Source organism: Eriocheir sinensis, chromosome 20, assembly GCF_024679095.1.
Source record: "Eriocheir sinensis breed Jianghai 21 chromosome 20, ASM2467909v1, whole genome shotgun sequence".
In the NCBI taxonomy this organism is placed as follows: Eukaryota; Metazoa; Arthropoda; class Malacostraca; order Decapoda; family Varunidae; genus Eriocheir; species Eriocheir sinensis.
In genome coordinates this window covers 6,220,564-6,243,447 of record NC_066528.1, presented here as the reverse complement: position 1 = coordinate 6,243,447, position 22,884 = coordinate 6,220,564, and the positions used below count along the sequence as shown (strand labels likewise).

General features: G+C 46.5%; 1 protein-coding gene across 9 annotated transcripts in view; it reads left to right on the top strand.

Moving 5' to 3' along the window:
* The window catches only part of LOC127001116 (uncharacterized), an 83,995-nt gene that overhangs the window by 3,107 nt on the left and 58,004 nt on the right, over positions 1–22,884 (top strand). The window contains exons 2-3 of one of the 9 annotated variants that reach the window (XM_050865292.1): positions 17,865–17,906; positions 18,188–18,289. The exons of 2 other annotated variants lie outside the window; for them this stretch is intronic. In XM_050865292.1, the coding sequence (XP_050721249.1) occupies positions 17,865–17,906; positions 18,188–18,289 (144 nt within the window). Of the gene's footprint in view, positions 1–2,285; positions 5,796–17,047; positions 17,907–18,187; positions 18,290–22,884 lie in introns of those variants that run through there. 6 more of the 9 variants (XM_050865296.1, XM_050865286.1, XM_050865291.1 and 3 more) reach the window with 6 other exon arrangements.

Below are 22,884 nucleotides of genomic sequence, written 5' to 3'. Positions count from 1 at the left end.
TGGCGGCAACTCCAGCAATCTTCTCTCCTGGTCACTGGGACATCTCCCATTTGCTATCGCCGGTATGAAGGTGTTTCTGATAGCATCTTCCAGAGGTTTTAGTAACGGAGCAACATCAGGAACTGTCCTCATGAGGTAGTTCCATTTATGCTTGACACCGTACGTAAATGCTGCGTAGGCTGCCTGCGGTTCTGTTTTGGCGATCTCGCTCAGTCTCTGCAGTTCGGACTCCCAGCGCTTTACAGCCGTTTTCACTCGGTTTTGTATTCAGCTGTTCCAATGGCTGCCCCGAGGTATCTTTCTCCAGTCACTGACAGTTTCACGTTACTGCCCTGGAATGCTGTTTTGGCCCGATCGTATGCCTCTGGTTTTACAATCACCACAGACTTCGTGGCGTTGGGATGGTACCCTATTTTAGGGCCATGTTCATTGACGAGGTCCCACCATTTCCTGAGGTCTGCAGACTTTCCTACCCCGGTGAGGTCATCCGCATACGCCACCTGTTTGACGTTGGTGTTTTCATGGCGGATGATGTCCTGCAGCTTCATCATTCCCAGGGCAAACATTGCCATGGCCACTGGCTCCCCCTGGGTGGTGCCCTCTGAGGATTGTATGGCCACCGGGTCTCCAAGTCGTTGGTTATTATGGCTGCTGATGAACAGTCTGGCAGGTTCCTTGTATGTATTTTCAATATATTGGGCGAATATAGGGCACTTGATTTTGATGTTGTGCAGTGCTGTCTCCCTATTGATGTTGTTGAACGCATTTGCAGCGTCCACCATCAGCACCGCCTCGCATTCTGGGTCTTCGAACATTCTCCTGACAGCGTGAATGGCCGCTTCACATCCAGCCTGCTGACCCGCACACACTTGGAGGTTTCCCACCGCCTTCCTCACGTCGTCCTTCACCACCTCCATGACAGCCTTGCCTATGATCCTCCTGAGCACCTCCCCTATCCCGATGGGGCGACAGCCTGGTTTTTTATCCAGCGGGATGAGCCGGCAGGCCATCAAAGGCTCGAGGTGTTGGCAATTCTCTGACGCCAATTTTCTTGCTAGGGCGGCTATTGCGTCGCGAAGATCCACAGCTGGATTACCAAAGATGTTCTTACTGAGGAGGTGTTTCCACCCCTTGGCATCCAAGCCTGATGGTCCAGCCGCTCCCTGCGTGTGAAGGGCGTGCTTCCAGATCACGTCACCGCTAATATGGTCGAAGACAACTCGATGCGGTGGGGTGTAGTCTCCAAGGAACTTCATTTCTGGGTGTGCAGGTCTAGCATCTGGATGCTTGTCCTTGAGGATCTGGCGTGTCTCTTCCGTCATGGGAAGGACTCCCGCTGCCTCATCTTCTATTGACAGTGATCTAGTTGCCATGGCCACTTTGCCTTGTCTCATCTTGTCAGCAAAGTTTCTAGCCCTGTCGTTACTGTCCTTTTTGCGACTGTTACGTCTGCCTAGTCTCTCCTGCAGTGTTTTAGCCTCGTCAAGTAGCTTCCGGACGTCCCCTTTCCTCCACAGCTCCATTCTTCTTTGTACCGCCTTCACGTCCTCAGATTGTTTCGACTTTTTGTGAGTCCGTTGGCATATGAGGTGCGGTAGTATGCCCAGAATCTTTAAAGCGTAGGGGGCGATTTGCGTGGAGTTGTTGTACGCTCTAATGCGGTAGGTTTTCTCCTCTATCAAGGTTTTGGTGGCGTTACATCTCGGGGCCTCAAATACGTTATTGGGAGAAAACGTTACCACATGATTGTAAGCGTCTCGCACCCACTCCTCTGTCTCCTCGAGTGTCCACCTCTGCCAGAAGCGGAGCTCGCGCGAGGCGTCCTCACCCTGGTCACCTTGCCCTTGTCTCTCGCCACCTGCACCCCCCTCCACCTGATCATCTCCAGCGCCTTCATTGGCCTGTCCACCCAGCACCACTTGTGGTTGCTCCCCATTTTCCACATCCTGCCGTTGATTGTTTGGGTTTCGACAATCTCCACCTCTCTTACAGTTTACACAGGGCTGGCCTCGTCTTACGCACGAGCATTGAACACAGTTTTGATTTCGGGACGAACAAATGCAACATTGAGGGGGCTCCATTTCGGTGCCATTATGCATGCTAGTGTATCTTAGTTGCTATTTCTACTACTGCTACTTCTACTACTACTACTACAACTACTACTACTACTAGCAATAATAATAGTAACAATAATAATAATAATAATAATAATAATAATAATAATAATAATAATAATAATAATAATAATAATAATAATAATGCTAATGTAAAATCTACACACACAGAGATCCAGTATCGTACACAGTCCTCTCCAGCCTCACCGGAGACAGGTTCAGTGCACATCATGGAGAACAATCTGTACGAACCCTTACCCGGCCCCGTGAACCCCGCCGCCAGTGAACAGAAAGGGACGGTAGTCGTGGAGAACAGTCTGTACGAACCCTTACCCGGCCCCGTGAACCCCGCCGCCAGTGAACAGAAAGGGACGGTAGTTGTGGAAAACAGTCTGTACGAACCCTTACCCGGCCCCGTGAACCCCGCCGCCAGTGAACAGGAAGGGACGGTAGTCGTGGAGAACAGTCTGTACGAACCCTTACCCGGCCCCGTGAACCCCGCCGCCAGTGAACAGAAAGGGACGGTAGTCGTGGAGAACAGTCTGTACGAACCCTTACCCGGCCCCGTGAACCCCGCCGCCAGTGAACAGGAAGGGACGGTAGTCGTGGAGAACAGTCTGTACGAACCCTTCCCCGGCCCCGTGACCCCCGCCGCCAGTGAACAGAAAGGGACGGTAGTTGTGGAAAACAGTCTGTACGAACCCCTACCGGCTCACTGACAGCAGCCGCCAGGGAACAGCAAGATACATAAGTCATGGAGAACTGTCTGTACGAACCCATCCCCGGCTCCATGACAGCACCCACCAGTGAGTTAACAGCAAGAGGCAGTAGTCGTGGGGAACAGTCTGTACGAACCCTTCCCCGCCTCCATTACTGCACCCACCAGTGAGTGACCAGCAAGAGACAGTAGTCGTGGGGAACAGTCTGTACGAACCCATCCCCGCCTCCATGACAGCACCCACCAGTGAGTGAACAGCAGGAGACAGTAGTCGTGGGGAACAGTCTGTACGAACCCTTCCCCGCCTCCATGACAGCACCCACCAGTGAGTGAACAGCAGGAGACAGTAGTCGTGGGGAACATTCTGTACGAACCCTTCCCCGCCTCCATGACAGCACCTACCAGTGAGTTAACAGCAGGAGACAGTAGTCGTGGGGAACATTCTGTACAAACCCTCCCCCGCCTCCATGACAGCACCCACCAGTGAGTTAACAGCAGGAGACAGTAGTCGTGGGGAACAGTCTGTATGAACCCTTCCCCGCCTCCATGACAGCACCCACCAGTGAGTTAACAGCAGGAGACAGTAGTCGTGGGGAACAGTCTGTACGAACCCTTCCCCGCCTCCATGACAGCACCCACCAGTGAGTTAAGAGCAAGAGACAGTAGTCGTGGGGAACAGTCTGTACGAACCCTTCCCCGCCTCCATGACAGCACCCACCAGTGAGTGACCAGCAAGAGACAGTAGTCGTGGGGAACAGTCTGTACGAACCCTTCCCCGGCTCCATGACAGCACCCACCAGTGAGTTAACAGCAGGAGACAGTAGTCGTGGGGAACAGTCTGTACGAACCCTTCCCCGCCTCCATGACAGCACCCACCAGTGAGTTAACAGCAAGAGGCAGTAGTCGTGGGGAACAGTCTGTACGAACCCTTCCCCGCCTCCATGACAGCACCCACCAGTGAGTGACCAGCAAGAGACAGTAGTCGTGGGGAACAGTCTGTACGAACCCTTCCCCGCCTCCATGACAGCACCCACCAGTGAGTTAACAGCAAGAGGCAGTAGTCGTGGGGAACAGTCTGTACGAACCCATCCCCGGCTCCATGACAGCACCCACCAGTGAGTGACCAGCAAGAGACAGTAGTCGTGGAGAACAGTCTTTACGAACCCATCCCCGGCTCCATGACAGCACCCACCAGTGAGTGACCAGCAAGAGACAGTAGTCGTGGGGAACAGTCTGTACGAACCGGTCAACAGGGATTACTTCTAGCCATTGCATGTCAGAGGCACACCCTCCATTCCACGGCCACTTTGTCCGTAACACGCCAAGACTGACTGTTCCCGCTCCACTCGACCTCGGAAACCTTGATGATGTCGGTGATTGACACGACACCAGACAAACACTGCAGGGAGGCGTGAACATTGTCCTGTCGTCGGCCTGATCCCCAGCCATTCCTAAAACTTGTGCGCCTTCCGTGTTGAGGACTGTTCGCCTGTAGCAGTAATTCAACTACCGGACACGAGATGGGAGCCACGATCAGACGGTCTCGCGGGAAGGGAAGGGAAACTCGCCTGGCTGTGATAACATCTTTGCCGAGCTGAGACAACGCGACACCACCAGGGGAAGGCGCCCTCTCTGACCTATGTGTTAGCAGCTAACTTACTGGATGACATTCTGTTTAACAGCAATACGACCAACAGGCTCATCCAGTCGCCAGATACGACGATTGTGGTGCTGAAGACATTTGTTGCTCGTGCTCTCCAAATGGAGCTGGGGCGTTTGATCCCAGTTGTGAGCAGGAAAAAAAACTTTTGTTACTGCTGAAGATTCTTTGGCTTCTATCTGTGTTTGGCAATGACCCCCAAGAGGCACACCCAGACTCATGGATTTCGGCTGGGAGGGACGCCAGCAACTCCAGGTCCTGCTGTAGGCGCCGAAGGGACCTTTAGTGGACAGTGAAGATACAACTACAACGATCTACTGAGAACCTGTTGCTGTTTTTCTGATCTCGATGATTTAGTTAATAGGTTAGCAAATAAGGAAACATATGTCTTAAACAATACTGTTAATGATTATCAAAATGGTTTTGTCCAGATACTTATCTTGATCTATAATACTTGTACATGTGTATCCCAATTCTGTATTGCTTTTTGACTTGTCCATGCGAGTGTTCCGCAACTGTGTGATGCTAGTGTGTTCAGCCCTGACGTGCGTGTATTAATACATGTGATCAGTCTGCAGCACCGCGTTATGCACTTCATTTCAACATTTTTTTTATGATACTTAGTTTCATAAATCAGTCAATCTTTTTCCCGCTTTGGCCCGGGGACGTAATTCATGCTTCCTTTCTTGTTACAGTTGTGTTGGATTGTGATAAACCAGTCAATCTTTTTTCTCGTTGGGAGACAGGGAAAATGTATTTCATGCTTTCGTACTTGTTACTGTTGTGTTGGATGGTGACATATTAATCCCTTTTCCTTTGAGGGGGCGGGGAGATGTGTTTCATGCCTAGGTGCTCGTCACTGTTGTTTTGGATGCTGACAAGTCTCAGCGAGCCTCGAGTGCCCGCCGCTGTTGTGCAAAATCCTCAGGCTGCATTACGCGTGCCTGGACCATCACCACGGCCATCCTGACACACTAGAAGCTACAACAGAACAAAAACATATAGCTACTACAGGCAACGTTAACGGTGATAAAATAAAACCCAATCCTTTAGTATAACACGGCTATGAAGTAACAAGCATCTGTGCTTTTCTTGCATCTTTGGGGTATTTTGCACAACGCCTTCCCCTCCCCGGAACAGTGTGGTGCCGCGGCCGCATCGGGCACACACGGACGGCGCGACTCACGGGAATGTCAAACTGTCCGCGGGGTTTGGCTTGCACAGTATGATGAATGATTTTGTCACGCTGCCCCCCTGTTATCTGAACCTGTGACTTGACATTATTAAAGCATAACAAAATGTATCAGTCGCCATATTTATTTTGCCCTTTTTTGCTAGTTTTAATCGTGCATGAGAGGCACTGTATAGAGTCATCGTAAAATAGGAGCTTGCAACTATAAAAGGAGCTTGGCATTACACTGTTTAGGGCGGCCACGCTAAGGCCGAGAGAGAGAAGGCCTGGGACATGAGTGGGCGGGGGCGGGGCTGACCTCACTCTGTCATCCTACAGGGCTAGAATTCTCAGTAGGTAGGTAGGTCAGGTTGGGGTCGCTACTAGTTATGTATCGGATGTCAGATTTTAAAGATCCGCGGATACGGATGTGAATGCGGATTTCATATTCACATATTTTGCGGATGCGGATGCGGATGCGGATATCAAATTAAGACATCCTCACGGCTGCGGATGCGGATTTTTTTTTTTACAACAAAGGAGGCAGCTCAAGGGCACAAAAAAGAAAACAATAATAAAAAAGCCCGCTACTAACGAAGTTGATTTAGCGAGAGAGAAGATATGAAGTTTCCAGCTGAGATTTTGAGTTAAGGATAGAACGAGGATATCTAGTGTTGAAGAAGGTGATTGCTGAGTGTTGTCAAATAATAGGGGATAGGTGTTTGGAAGATTGTGTCGTGTTGATATGTGGAGTAATTGAGTTTTTGAGGCATTGAAGGACACAAGGTTTTTTCTACCCCAATCGGAAACGATAGCAAGGTCTGAGGTTAAGCGTTCTGCAGCCTCCATTCTGGAGTCGTGTACTTCCTGCTGGGATGGCCTTCTGTTGAAAGAAGTTGAATAATGCAGAGTGGAGTCGTCGGCGTATGAGTGGACAGGACAGTTTGTTACGGAAAGAAAATCATTGATGAATAACAGGAAGAAAGTGGGTGATAGGACAGAGCCCTGTGGAACACCACTTTTGATAGGTTTAGGGGAAAAACAGTGACCGTCTACCACGGCAGAGATAGAACTACCGGAAAGGAAAATGGAGAAAAAGGAACAGAGAGAGGGATAGAATCTGAAAGAGAGCAGTTTAGAAAGCAAAGACTTGTGCCAGACAATATCGAAGGCTTTCGATATGTCTAGCGCAGCTGAGAAAATTTCACCGAAACGGCTAAGAGAGGATGACCAAGAGTCAGTTAAGAGAGCAAGAAGATCGCCAGCAGAACACCCCTTGCGGAACCCATACTGGCGATCGGATAAAATGTTAGAAGTGGAAAGGTGCTCTTGAATCTTCCGGTTAAGGATTGATTCAAAAGCTTTAGATAGACAGGAAAATAAAGCTATAGGGCGGTAGTTTGAGGGATTAGAACGGTCACCCTTCTTAGGCACAGGCTGTACAAAGGCATACTTCCAGAAGGAAGGAAAGGTAGATGTTGACAGGAAGAAAGGAAAGAGTTTGACCAGGCAGGGTGTCAGCACGGAAGCACAGTTTTTAAGGACAATAGGAGGCACTCCATCAGGTCCATAAACCTTATGAGAGTTGAGACCAGAGAGGGCATATAAAACATCATTATGAAGAATATCAATAACAGGCATAAAGGAGTCAGAGGGGGTATGAGTAGGAGGAATACGCCCAGAATCGTCCAGGGTGGAGTTCTTACAGAAAGTTCGAGCGAAGAGTTCAGCCTTAGAGACAGATGAGACGGCAGTGCTCCCGTCAAGGTTAAGGAGAGGAGGGAAAGAGGAATAAATGAAATTGGTGGAGATATTTTTGGCTAGGTGTCAGAAGTTACGGGAATGATTAGAAAAAGCAAGGTGTTAACATTTTCTGTTGATGAAAGAGGTTTTGGTAAGTCGGAGAATGGATTTGGCACGATTCCGTGTTGAAATGTAAAGGTCATAGATGTGCTGTTCATAATTTTGGTAATTCAATATATAGCACCTTTTTTTTAATCTTTCCCTTTATCTTTGCTAGGCTTTTTTCTTGGGCCTGGTAGTCGGTCCAAGTCCCTCATGGCTCAGGCAATTTTTTATAGTGGCGCTAGTTATGCTCTGCTCATGCTACTCCCCGGAACTCATTCTTAATTTACATGGACGGTATCCTCTAGAGTTTTTTTTTTTTTTTTTTTTTACAGCAGAGGGGATAAAAAAAGATTACAAATGTGAAAAAAAGCCCGCTACTCACTGCTCCTACAATGAGTTAAAGGAGTGGCCGAAAGCTAGGTCAATTTCGGGAGGAGAGTTGTCCTGATACCCTCCTCTTGAAAGAGCTCACTTCGTAGGTAGGAGGAAATACAGATGAAGGAAGATTGTTCCAGAGTTTACCAGCGTGAGGGATGAAAGAGTGAAGATGCTGGTTAACTCTTGCGTAAGGGATTTGGACAGTAAAGGGATGAGCTAGAGTAGAAAGTCGTGTATTACGAGGCCGCGGGAGGGGGGGAGGCATGCAGTTAGCAAGTTCAGAATAGCAGTCACCATGAAAATATCGATAGAAGATAGAAAGAGAGGCAACCTAGCGGCGAAATTTAGGAGGTAGAAGACTATCAGTAAGAGGAGGAGAGCTGACGAAGACGAAGAGCCTTGGACTCCACTCTGTCCAAGAGAGCTGTGTTAGTGGAGCCCCCCCAAACGTGAAATGCATACTCCATACGAGGGCGGACAAGTCCCCTGTAAATGGATAGTAATTGTGCGGGAGAGAAGAACTGGCGGAGACGGTTCAGAGCACCCACCCTCGAGGAAGCTGATTTAGTAAGAGAAGAGATATGAAGTTTCCAGTTGAGATTTTGATAGACCGAGGATGTTTAGCGTTGAAGAAGGTGACAGCTGAGTGTCGTCAAAGAATAGGGGATAAATATTTGGAAGATTGTGTCGAGTGGATAGGTGTAGAAACTGTGTTTTTGAGGCGTTGAAGGACACCAAGTTCTTCTTGCCCCAGTTGGAAATAATAGTAAGGTCTGAGGTTAAGCGTTCTGCCGCCTCCATCCTGGAATCATTTAACTCCTGTTGGGTGGGTCTTCTATCAAAAGAAGTTGAGTAATGCAGAGTAGAGTCATCGGCGTAAGAATGGATAAAGCAGTTCGTTTTGGAAAGATCATCAATGAAACAGAAAGAGAGTGGGAGATAGGACAGAACCCTGCGGAACACCTCTATTAATAGTTTTAGGGGAAGAGCAGTGACCGTCTATCACAACAGAAATAGAACGGTCAGAGAGGAAGTTTGAGATAAAGGTACAAAGAGAAGAATAGAAGCCGTAGGAGTGTAGTTTGGAAAGCAAAGATTTGTGCCAGACCCTATCAAAGGCCTTTGATATGTCAAGCGCAATAGCAAAGTTTTCACCGAAACGGCTAAGAGAAGATGACCAAGAGTCAGTTAGGAAGGCAAGGAGATCACCAGTAGAACGCCCCTTGAGGAACCCATATTGGCGATCAGATAGAAGGTCAGAAGTGGAAAGGTGCTTTTGAACCTTCCGGTTAAGGATTGATTCAAAAGCTTTAGATAGACATGAAAGCAAAACTATAGGTCGGTAGTTTGAAGGATTGGAACGGTCACCCTTCTTAGGCACAGGCTGTATGAAGGCATACTTCCAGCAGGAAGGAAAGGTAGATGTTGATAGGCAGAGGCGAAAGAGTTTGACCAGGCAGGGTGTCAGCACGAAAGCACAGTTTTTAAGGACAATAGGAGGCACTCCATCAGGTCCATAAGCCTTCTGAGAGTTGAGGCCAGGGAGGGCAAAGAAAACATCATTAGGAAGAATCTTAATTATAGGCATAAAGATGTCAGAGGAGGGATGAGTAGGGGGAATATGCCCAGAATCGTCCAAGGTGGAGTTCTTACAGAAAGTTTGAGCGAAGAGTTCAGCCTTAGAGACAGATGAGACGGCAGTGCTGCCGTCAGAGTTAAGGAGAGGAGGGAAAGAGGAAGAAGTGAAATTGGAGGAGATATTTTTGGCTAGATGCCAGTAGTCACGGGAAGAATTAGAGAAAGGAAGGTTTTGGCATTTTCTATTAATGAAGAAGTTTTTGGTTAGTCGAAGAATAGATTTGGCACGATTCCGGGCAGAAATGTAAAGATTATTGTTAGCGGGAGTTCGAAGGCTCTGGTACGTTTTGTGAGCTGCTTCTCTATCTTTGACAGCATGAGAACAAGCGTAATTAAACCAAGGTTTTTCAGCTTCCTCGAGGATGGGTGTTCTGTACCGTCTCCGCCAGTTCTTCTCCCCCGCACAGTTGCTATCCATATACAGGGGCCTTGTCCGCCCTCGTATGGAGTATGCATCTCATGTGTGGGGGGCTCCACTCACACAGCTCTTCTGGACAGAGTAGAGGCTTAGGCTCTTCGTCTCATCAGCTCTCCTCCTCATACTGATAGTCTTCTACCTCTTAAATTCCGCCGCGATGTTGCCTCTCTTTCTATCTTCTACCGATATTTCCACGCTGACTGCTCTTCTGAACTTGCTAACTGCATGCCTCCCCCCCCCCACCCCCCTTCCCCCCTTCCGCGGCCCCGCTGCACGCGACTTTCTACTCATGCTCATCCCTATACTGTCCAAACCCCGTATACAAGAGTTAACCAGCATCTTCACTCTTTCATCCCTCACGCTGGTAAACTCTGGAACAAACTTCCTTCATCTGTTTTTCCTCCTGCCTAAGATTTGAACTCTTTCAAGAGGAGGGTATCAGGACATCTCTCCTCCCGAATTTGACCTTGCTTTTGGACACCTCTTTTGTTTCTTTTTTAGAAGCAGCGAGTAGCGGGCTTTTTTTTATATTATTGTTCTCTTTTTTTGTGTGCCCTTGAGCTGCCTCCTTTGTTGTAAAAAAAAAAAAAAATAAGGACTAGAGAAAGTACGTGGAATGTGTGCCTCCATTCCAGATACAATCACCTTTGTGATGCGCTGGGCACACACAGAGGGGTCTCTATCCTGGAAGCAGTAATCATTCCACAGGAAATCGGAAAAGTACATCCTCAAGTCGTCCCACCGAGCTGAAGCAAAATGCCAAAAGCATCGCCTCTTCGGTGGGTCTATAAGGTGTACCGGAGTGATAGGACAGGATACAGAAATAAGGTTGTGATCGGAGGAGCCCAACGGAGAGAACAGTTTGACAGAGTAAGCAGAAGGAGCATTAAGGGCTCGTTCACACTACAAGCGGAGCGGGGCGGAGCGGAGCGGTTAATAGCGGCATTAATTTTTTAATTTTTGAATTTTTAAATGTACAGACGCTCAGGTGTTCACACCGCAAGCGGAGCGGCGCAGCGCGGAGCGGAGCGGCACGCTCGGGAAATTCGGTCGTATTTTTTGCTGCTCGCAGCTAGCGTCCTCCAGGTCTCCACCCTTCCATCAACATGGCCAAGAAGCTATCTGCATAGGTGAATTTTTGGGCTGAAGCTAAAATTACAAAAACTGACCAGATTGTGCATAGTTGAGGTACAATTTAATGATATATAATAGCCGTATGTCTAGAAAAGCTAATTTGGTGATATTCTGATCCAATACCCAATCATCAGTGACCCACACAGCAATGGAACTTGGCTTTAACAACGAAATTTCATGTTTCTTTGTAAATCGTTACATTTTTCATCATCCTTCAAGATAAACACCGAGGAGTTTATCGGACTGTTGCCTGCGAATGATCATTGTGCAGGTCGCCCTGGTCTGCTTATGTGTGAACACCTAACCGCGCCGCTCCGCTCCGCTCTGCTCTGCTCTGCCCTACTCTGCTTGTAGAGTGAACGAGCCCTTACAGGTAAGGAAGAGATCTAGTATGTTGGGCCGGTCTCCAAGACGGTCGGGAATACGTGTAGGGTGCTGAACCAACTGCTCTAGGTCATTGAGGAGAGCAATGTTGTAGGCTTGCTCACCAGGCTGGTCAGTGAGAGAGGATGAAAGCCAAAGCTGGTGGTGAACATTGAAATCTCCCAAGATGGAGATTTCAGCGAAGGGAGAGTGGGTCAAGATGTGCTCCACTTTAGAGTTCAAGTAGTCAAAGAATTTTACATAGTTAGTAGAGTCAGGAAAGAGATAAACAACACAGATGTATTTAGTAGTAGAATGCAATAAAGTCTTAGCCAGATGGTGGAAAATTCTGCAGAGTCAAGGTCGTGGGACGAGAGCAAGTGATGTCGTCGTGCACGTAGACGCTACATCCAGCTTTGGATTGAAATTTAGGATAGAGATAGTACGAGGGAACAGAGTTGAGATTGCTGTCAGTAGCTTCAGAAACCTTTGTTTCGGTGAGGAAGAGAAGGTGAGGTTTAGAGGAGGAGAGATGGTGTTCCACAGAATGGAAATTAGAACGAAGACCGCGAATGTTGCAGAAGTTTATAATAAAAAGGCTCGAGGAGTTATCAAGACACCTCTCAGGTCGGCAGCCAGAAAGGGAGTCCTCCCTGGGGGAATTTGTGGTCCACCCACCAGCTGGGGACTCCGAGACATGGCTGGTCTTCTTGACAGCATGTGGGTAGTCTTTGGCCATTCGGCGGTGACTAAAAAATCACATGTGGTAGCGTGGGGATCCGAACCGACGTTGTCCATGGCGCAGTGAATACTAGGCCCGCACGCTAACCACTCAGCCGCCGCCTACCTATTGCAGTTTGTTAGCTGCTTTTGCCACACAATACTGCATTTTGTAATTTTCAAGCTTTTTGACGAGTTTCAGTCACACATGTTGTGTCTTACCAGGATGCGGAACAATTTTTTTTTATGCTCTTCACTTTGGCGCCCCCGAAGTATTGCGGCGGGGTATTATGTCCCCCCAGCCCCCCTCCCCCCTCGCGACGCCACTGCACAAAGGTCCGACATGCAGATGGAAATCGAGATGAGCGGGGAGGGGGTCGTTTTCCACTACACCCAGGGCGCTTCGGAACGCCTCCGGGCTTAACCTGATTTGCCCTTGCCCGGGGGGCAGCAGGAGAGGTGCGACCTCTCTCTCCGGGGTCACGCGCGGAAATGTCTCTCTCTCTCTCTCTCTCTCTCTCTCTCTCTCTCTCTCTCTCTCTCTCTCTCTCTCTCTCTCTCTCTGCCGGCCAGGCTGCTTCCCTTCATACCTATGCATTATTACATATAGTACATACGGTTACACAGTATAATGCATACATAATTTTACAAATTTACATGATACATACATACTACATAGTTACTATGTAAAATTATCTCCTTCCTTCTGCCCTTCCGCAAAGTTCTTGACACATAAGGTTGTGTAAATTTAACAGGAAATTAATAGAAAGTTTAATTTTAGTAGAAAATTACCTTGAATTAATTAATTTCTTACACTTTTCAATCCCTGTACTCTGTAGTCTGCATTGTGAGCTCTGAGTCTGTGAGGCTGTAATGAGTAAAATATATCCGCAACATCCTCTTTGTGTGATGCGGATGCGGATGCGGATGTTTATTTCAACACAAATGCGGATGCGGATGCGGATACGGATGCAGATGTTTCATTTATCAGAAATGCGGATGCGGATGCGGATATCCGATACATGACTAGTCACTGCTATCACGTCTTTGTCACGTCTCCAACTCAGCTCCCGAACCGCGCCGCTCACACTCCTCTCTCTCTCTCTCTCTCTCTCTCTCTCTCTCTCTCTCTCTCTCTCGTACAAAAAAATATGGTTTTTATGAGTGATTCTCTATTTGGGTGTGCATACAAAGAAATCTGTACAACACTTGGCACCGTTGCCTCCGCGGCGTTGTCATCTTAAGTGAGGGTCATGCTCCTCCCAGCCCAACACACCACAGTGGCGCTGCCTGCCTTTATTATGACATTTCTGCCATATTTTGGTGTGTGTCTGTCATCTGGCATACATTGTCTGCCATATGGCATAATTTCGATAAAATAATGGGCTTAAAGAGACCTATATTTATCCCTCGAGTTCGGGAAAGTCTCGTAGGCGGAGTGCTGACCGACAAAATTCTCTCCCGGCCGCCTTTGGAATTTCGACTCTTGTGTTCCTCGAAACTATTTCACACACACACACACACACACACACACACACAGAGAGAGAGAGAGAGAGAGAGAGAGAGAGAGAGAGAGAGAGAGAGAGAGAGAGAGAGAGAGAGAGAGAGAGAGAGAGAGAGAGAGAGAGAGAGAGAGAGAGAGAGAGAGAGAGAGAGAGAGAGAGAGAGAGAGAGAGAGAGAGAGATTTTACATAGATTTACATAGAAAATCAGACCACACAGACCCCATGGTCCAGACTTGGTGGTCTGTCCTTAAACCTAAGTGATTTTACATTAATCAGAAGACTCCAAAACGTTGCATTTCTACTCTAGTTGATATTAAGTTGAAGGAAGTGACGGTCGAGCTTATTTTTGAAGGAGTCAATCGTGTTACACTGGACCACTGACGGTGGAAGCTTATTCCATTCTCGCACTACAACGTTGGTGAAGAAAAATTTGGTGCAGTCTGAATTTACTTGTCTACATCTGAGTTTTACGCCATTGTTCCTCGTGCGCAAAGTGTCATCGATCATAAATAATGTTGATCTGTCTACATTCGTGAAACCATTAAGTATTTTAAAACATTCGATCAGTTTTCCTCGGAGGCGACGTTTCTCAAGAGAGAACATGTTAAGGGTAGAAAGCCTTTCTTCGTAGGATTTGTTGCGCAAGGAAGGTATCATTTTCGTTGCCCGACGCTGAACACCTTCTAATTTAGCAATGTCCTTTGCATGGTGGGGAGACCAAAACTGTACCGCATATTCCAAGTGGGGTCTGACTAAACTGTTGTAGAGCGGGAGTATTACATCTTTATTCTTGAATACAAAGTTTCTTTTAATGAAGCCCAACATTCTGTTCGCTTTATTTGCTGCATCGATGCATTGCAGTGAGAATTTGAGGTTTGACGCGATTTTGACCCCCAAGTCTTTGACGCATTGAACGCTTTTGAGTTTAACGCCGCGCATTTCGTATTCGAACTTCTTATTCCTCGTTCCAACTTGAAGGACCTGGCACTTGTCTACGTTAAGGCATCTCCCATCTATCCGACCAAGTTGAAATTTTGTGCAAATCCTCTTGGGGCTTTGCCTGTCTTCGTCAGTGAGAACCGAGTTGCCAATCTTTGTGTCGTCTGCAAATTTACTAATGCGGTTATTGAGTCCAACATCCACGTCGTTGATGTAAATAATGAAGAGCACTGGGCCAAGGACCGAGCCCTGAGGGACGCCACTAGTGACCGGCGCCCACTCTGAGTTAAATCTGTCGATCACTACTCTTTGTTGTCTGTTGCTCAACCAATTCGCGATCCATTGGTTTACTTGACCGTCAATACCTATTTGCTTTAATTTGTAAAGTAATTTATGATGCGGGACTTTATCAAACGCTTTCTGGAAATCAAGATAGACTACGTCCAGTGATTTGGTTACGTCATAAACAGTGAAGAGGTCGTTATAAAAGGTTAATAGGTTTGATAGGCAGGATCTTTTGTTTCGGAAGCCATGTTGTGAGTCCCCAATCAATGAGTGGCTTTCAAGGTAATTCACAATTTTGTCTCTAATTAAGCTTACCTACCACCGAAGTTAGACTAATGGGCCTGTAATTACCTGGTACTTTTTTGTCTCCTTTCTTGAAAATCGGTGTCACGTTAGCCTTTTTCCAATCTGAAGGGACGATGCCTTGTCGCAAGGACATATTGAATACGGTTGTGAGGGAGGAGAGTATTTCGCTCTTTGTTTCTTTCAGCAGAGTTGGATATACTTTGTCAGGTCCAGGACTTTTATTTGTTTTAAGTGAATGGAGAGCTTTAAGGACTTCATCGGTTGTTATTTCAAAATTAGGCAATGCATGCTCGAGATTTACAATAGTACTGGTGTTGGTGGTAGCGAGAGGAAGACTGTTAGTATTAAACACCGAGGAAAAGTAATTGTTTAAGAGGTTTGCAATGTGTTGGCTGTCAGTCACTAGTGCACCGTCGCTGTTTGTTAAAGGTCCAATACCACTTTTGATCGCCTTTCTGTTGTTTATGTAACTGAAGAAAGATTTCGGATTATATTACAGTTGGCTGCAATATTTTCTTCGTATCTACGCTTTGCCTGACCTACTAGTCTTTTTACTCGTCGCCTGGCATCATTATAAAGTCTAATGTTTTCGGGCGTGCTTTGTTCTTTCTTTAACCTGTAAAACAATTTTCTCTCATTGACTGATTGTTTAATTTCGCTATTAAACCACGGTGGGCTTTTATTAGTGTTAATTCGCTTCTCGCACAAGGGGACGAATGTGTTCTGCTGAGTGAGTAAGTGATTTTGAAGGCTTAGCCAGGCTTCCTCTACGTTGCCGTCATCTGATAGTTGTATTTCTGTTAGTTTTGTCGGATTTCTACGAAGTTAGCTCTTTTGAAATTGGGCACCTTTACTTTATTTTCAGTCACTGATGATTGAGCTTTAATGTCGACGCGCACTAATTTATGATCGCAAGAACCGAGGTGTTCTCCTACCGTGACACTACTGACTAGGTTATCTTGGGTTGTTATAACAAGGTCGAGTATATTATTTTGTCGAGTTGGCTCAGAAACCATTTGGCTTAGATAATTTTCTTCTAGAAATTCGATCATTCTATGTGACTCGCCTTCTGTACCTGACAGTGTCGCCCAGTCGATATGGGGGAGGTTAAAGTCTCCTAATATCAGTGAGTCGCTGTTATTAAGTGACTGCCTTAAGACGCTGTACATTTCAAGGTCGTCATCGAGTGATTGCCCGGGAGGTCTGTAGGTGACAGATATATTTAAGTTGACTTTTGCAATGTTTACTCGCACGCACAAATGTTCAACGTTACTGTTTCCCGGTGTTTTGTCAGTGGGTTGCAAATAGCTTTTGACATAAAGGGCGACGCCACCGCCTCTACGGTTTACACGATCTTTGTTGAAGAGTCTGTAGCCATCTATGTTGTATTCGGAACTTAAATCAATATTTGTGGTGTCGATAAATGTTTCGGTTATAGCAATTATGTCAAAATTTTCTGTTAAAGCAAGACATCTCAGTTCATCAAATTTGTTTCTTAGGCTACGCGCATTGAAACTAAGGATTTTTAAGTTATCTAGAGGCCTGGTAATAGAGGTGGTGGTACTTGCGGGATCACGGTTACAGGTTTGTTGTGATGCACGGCGTCTATTTAAACGGGCGGGGTGGAGGGACGTGGCCGTGACTCGTTTTTTGTTCGGATGACACGCACTGCTTCGTTGAGGAGCCTTCCGAGTCTGGCTGCCCCGAGAGAGAGAGAGAGAGAGAGAGAGAGAGAGAGAGAGAGAGAGAGAGAGAGAGAGAGAGAGAGAGAGAGAGAGAGAGAGAGAGAGAGAGAGAGAGAGAGAGAGAGAGAGAGAGAGAGAGAGAGAGAATACATACTCATATCACAAGCATTCAGTTTCAAAACGCAGGGCAGGATAAGGTCAATATATAAATGTCATATGTATGTGTGTGTGTGTGTGTGTGTGTGTGTGTGTGTGTGTGTGTGTGTGTGTGTGTGTGTGTGTGTGTGTGTGTGTGTGTGTGTTCTTTGCCATTGCATTATATTATCAGGGGAAATATATCCGGCTTCGATCTTGCTCCCTCACCCTCACACCCGGAGACATACATGCCTGGCTTGTCTTGGGGTGATGGCGGGGCGTGTGGCTGTGGCGGCGGTGCTCCTGCTACGTCTTGGAGACGCCCACGGCACCAGGGACTGTGAGCAACTTCATGAAGTGGTGGTCGTCGGTGAAGGAGGGAAAGAGACAATTTGTGAGGAGACAAGAGCAGGAGTCAAATATAGTGAGTCGACAACATTATACGTGAAGCCGGGAGATGACTTCAAGGGAGTTAGTCTTGAAGTGACACAAGAACTATTCTCTGCAACAAGTCAAGTAGCCTGGTTTGGCCTTGATGAGTGTTACAGCGACAACAACTGGATCGAACTGAAGGTGGATGTGGAAGCAATGGATCGAAGGAACCAAGTTCTGCAATTCACCCTAAACATTGGAGGATACAGAGAAAGATGCATGAGGCAAACAACATGGAACAAAGTCATTACTGGCCTTAGTATTGTGGCTCACGGCTCTTCCAACTGGACAAGCACAGCCGAAGAAACGGGCGGCGGCTGTGACGGTCCGGAATTCACGAACCTGCAGAACCCACCCACCTGCACGGATCCACCCCGCTCTATTACCACCACCAACACAACAACACCACCTCCAGGTACCACCACCACAACAACAACAACAACAACAGCACCTCCAGGTACTACCATCATCACCACCATCACCATCATCACCATCACAACAACACCTCAAGCCTCAAGGTACTAACACCACAACAATCACTACCATCATCACCACCACCACCACCACCTAACACCTCCTGGTACTACCACCACAACACCCTCCACAACCTATGTCATCACAGCCACTCCAGGTGTTCCTCTTACAAGCTCTTCATCCACCCTGACAACCACAGCCACACCACGTCCACACCTTCGCCGCCACAAGGAAAGGTCACTCTGTCTCTCTCCTCTTCGACAGTGATGATAGCGGTGCCGATAGCGGTGGTGGTGGCGGTGATCCTGGCCATTGTGGTGTGTGTGACCTACCGGAGGCGACGGCGTGGACAGGGAGAGGGGCAGGGTGAGTACTGAGAGAGAGAGAGAGAGAGAGAGAGAGAGAGAGAGAGAGAGAGAGAGAGAGAGAGAGAGAGAGAGAGAGAGAGAGAGAGAGAGAGAGAGAGAGAGAGAGAGAGAGAGAGAGAGAGAGAGAGAGAGAGAGAGAGAGAGAGAGAGAGAGAGAGAGAGAGAGAGAGAGAGAGAGAGAGAGAGAGAGAGAGAGAGAGAGAGAGAGAGAGAGAGAGAGAGAGAGAGAGAGAGAGAGAGAGAGAGAGAGAGAGAGAGAGAGAGAGAGAGAGAGAGAGAGAGAGATGTAATCATTTCATGTCTTCCCGTCCCAAGTAATTGCCGCCTCCATCTTAACGCAGGCCACGGTAACATCAACAAACAAAGGCCGTGTGTGTGTCCTAATCACCTGGTATAAGCACGTGTACAGAACTAATGTGTTGATCATATAGTGTTTGTCATTCAGGAATTGCGTTTCACAGGTTATATATCCCTCTTCTTACTAGTGTCCGGTTTTGACCTAAATACAACTACTGACCACGAACTAATACTAATACTACTATTACAACTACTACTACTACTACTACTACTACTACTGAGATGAAAATTATGATGTAATCTATCTTGATTTTAGTAAAGCGTTTGACAAAGTTCCTCACCAACGACTGTTGCTTAAATTACAGGCTCACGGAGTAGAGGGTAAAGTTTTGAACTGGGTCAAGGCGTGGCTTAGCAATAGGAAGCAAAGAGTGCAAATCAATGGTAAAAGATCTGACTGGGGATGTGTTACGAGTGGGGTCCCACAAGGTTCGGTATTAGGTCCACTTTTGTTTATTATTTATATCAATGACTTAGACACAGGAATTAGTAGTGATGTTAGTAAATTTGCAGATGATACCAAGATCGGTAGAGTAATTGAGTCGGATCAGGACGCTAGTATTCTCCAAGGTGAACTCAACAGATTATATGACTGGGCGGATAAATGGCAGATGGAGTTCAATGTAGGGAAGTGCAGTATTCTGAGTGTAGGTAGGAACAACCCCTCACATAACTATTGCTTAAATGACACTCTCATAAGTAGGTCTGGGTGCGAGAGGGATTTAGGGGTCTTAGTGAGCTCTGAGCTCCGTCCAAGGGCACAATGCATTCAAGCTAGAAATCGAGCTAATAGGGTACTGGGATTTATTTCAAGGAGCGTAAGCAACAGAAGCCCCGAAGTCTTCCTCAAACTATATTTAGCATTAGTTAGACCTCATCTTGACTATGCGGTTCAGTTCTGGTCACCCTACTATAGAATGGATATCAAAATGTTAGAATCGGTGCAGAGGAGGATGACTAAGATGATTCAGGGGTTGAGAAACTTGCCATACGAGGAAAGACTCAAACAGTTAAACTTGCATTCTCTAGAAAGGCGAAGGGTGCGTGGAGACATGATCGAGGTTTATAAATGGATGAAGGGCTTTAATAAGGGAGACATTCATAAGGTTTTGTTGGTAAGAGAACCGGGTAGGACACGAAGTAACGGGTTTAAACTGGATAAATTCAGATTCAACAGGGACATAGGCAAAAATTGGTTTACTAATAGGGTGGTGGATGAGTGGAATAGGCTTAGCAGTCATGTGGTGAGTGCCAATACAATTGTCACATTCAAAAATAGACTAGATAAATTCATGGACAGCGATATTAGGTGGGGTTAGATACACGGGAGCTTAGGGTCAAAGGAGCTGCCTCGTACAGGCCTACCGGCCTCTTGCAGACTCCTGCGTTCTTATGTTCTTATGTTCTTATGTACTACTACTACTGCTACTACAACTACTACTACTACTCCCACACTACTACAACTACTACTACTACTATTACAACTACTACTACTACTACTACTACTACTACTACTACTACTACTACTACTACTACAACTACTACTACTACTAGTAGTAGACTACTACTACTACTACTACTACTACTACTACTACTACTACTACTACTACTACTACTACTACTACTACTACTACTACTACTACTACTACTACTACTACTACTACTACTACTACTACTACTACTACTACTACTACTACTACTACTACTACTACTACTACTACTACTACTACTACTGTTACTACTACTACTACTACTACTACTACTACTACTACTACTACTACTACTACTACTACTACTACTACTACTACTACTACTACTACTGTTACTACTACCGCACTACTACTACTACTACTACTACTACTACCTCCATCTATTAGAGTTGCGTTGTGAGCGGTATATTTTCTCATATCCTTTCACAAAGCAATTCATTGGCCCCACCCCGCCAATGACTGTGGCCGACAACCATCTTTATTTAATATTACAAACTTTACTAAACATTTTATTTTTAAGCTAACAGAGCTTGTGGTTGATACGACTATCAACCACCGTCGCCTCAAAGTCCAGGTCAGCAATGCGGGTGGTTTTGGGTGCAGGTGACCTGGTTCCTCTCAGGCAGACCAAGGCTGACCTCAGGAGGGAGAAGGACAGCCTGCATCTCATCCAGGCGACCACACTGCTTTTTGGCTGTTGTTTCTTATCCGCCAGTGTTTCGGCGAGTCTTGCGTAGAAGCTCTGCGCCCTTGGTCCCATCCCTCCTGCCGTCGTGAATACTACCGGGGTGAAGGAGCCCTGGTCCACATTCTGTATTCTTTCTTCATATTTTTAGACCCTTCTTTTCTTGTATTAAATCAACTCTTTTATCACTCATTAATTACTCCATAAATGATCTCACCGTCTCGTATCCCTGGTAGCGTGATCCGGCTTAAGTTGTTATTGGAGACTGGTGTTCGGGGATAAACAAGGGAAAAAGTAAATATACATTTATTTAAAATTAAATGAAAGTAATTGCCTTACGCAATATTCTATGCTCAGACGATCATAACACTGGCATATTAAGCAATGGATGCAACATATGACAAACGACATGTCTTAAACATAATACTACAATATGTGCTCAGTTGTTGCCAATAATAATAACACTCGTCGTTCCACAAGCAGTGGTTTGTATCTCTCTGCTTACATCACAATCATTATGTACTCTCTTCACAAAATCCTAATAACACATTCCTATAGTATAATCTACTACAAGTCATGGAAACACCCAATTTTACCACACCCAGTGGTTTTACCTTTGCTTTACATCGCAAACAAATAATCACAATCCTGTCCCACTCACAATCCTACTTCACATCTCCTACATTATAATCTCCAGGACAATACAGTCGGTTTCCCTTAGATTCTCGAATTTCTACTCACGATTAAGATCACAACAGCCATTCTCGGCTGAGTGAGTAGCAGGTCTGCTTGAGGCGAGAACCAAGCTCGGTCTACCTATATCACTGATTTCTAGGCCACATTTTTCTTTGCTTTAGGCGGACTTACATCCTTGACACGCCCTTAATTTTCTACATAACCAATGGCCAATACTTCCTGTCACACCCATCTGCTCGCTCATTATGTTGTATTGTTTTACTTCTCCTGCTATTCGTGAGTCAGTCTTAAGACACTCCCTCAGTGATATTTCTGTTAAATTATTGGCTCATAACATGTCGCCACGACTGACGTCACGGGTCAGAGTCTTTTTCAATGGTTGTTCACACTTTCTGACCACGCCCACTGGGCATCTGTTTTCTGTACCTGAGTCTGGGTATCTGTTTTCCTTTACCCTCGTTGTTTCCCCTCTTTGGTACTTGAGATGCTTACAGTTATATATGTCACTTTTTTTGTTAGTGTTTGTCCTGTCAGATGTCTACACAGTTGTATACCTGCCTTTCCTCTCTGGGTATCTGTTTTCCTTTACCCTCGTTGTTTCCCCTCTTTTGTACTTGAGATGTTTACACTTATATATATGTCACCCTTTTTGTTAGTGTTTGTCCTGTCAGGTGTTTACACAGTTGTATATCTCACTCCTCTGTTTCCTCGTTTTCTGGGTCCTGACATACTTCCCCTTCCGGAAGATCTCGCCCCTGAGATCTCACAGGTGTTGGTGGAGAAGATACGCCTTGCAATGTCTGCAGTTGGTTTGAGTCTGGAATTAGGCGGCGTCGTGCGTAGCGTAGGACATAGGAATACCCCACGGCAGACGTTACCAGCAGAAGAACCAGGATCACGACAATGGCGAAGACAATCCACCAATGGATTTCGTGTTGAAAGGGCTGATTCGGCTTGACCACAGGATGTAGGGGCTGCAAGTCAGCTGTTAGCTCCTGTAGGGGGATGGACTCAGCACTGCGAAGAGATGGAAGGTCAGGCAAAACGGACCAGTTAAGATGGCCTGTAAGAACTTTTGGGAGAGGAGGGAGGTGGAGAGGGAGAGGGGCGAGAGAGACCTTGATGGGGGGCCCCTCCACAACTGCTTCTTGTCCAGGAAGTGTCAGGGATGGGCTGTGGGCGCTGCAACCTTGCCGAAGCGTCAATATCCCACTACCTTTGAGGCTGACAGTATGTTTGTTTACAGGATTGGTAGGGCATGTGAGTGTCAGAGTGATGGGGGAGGCAAGTGAATAGGTCCAGTATCCAGGACCTTTTATAAACATCGGGGGAAATGTTTGTAAGACTATTTTGTGGCAGAGGTTG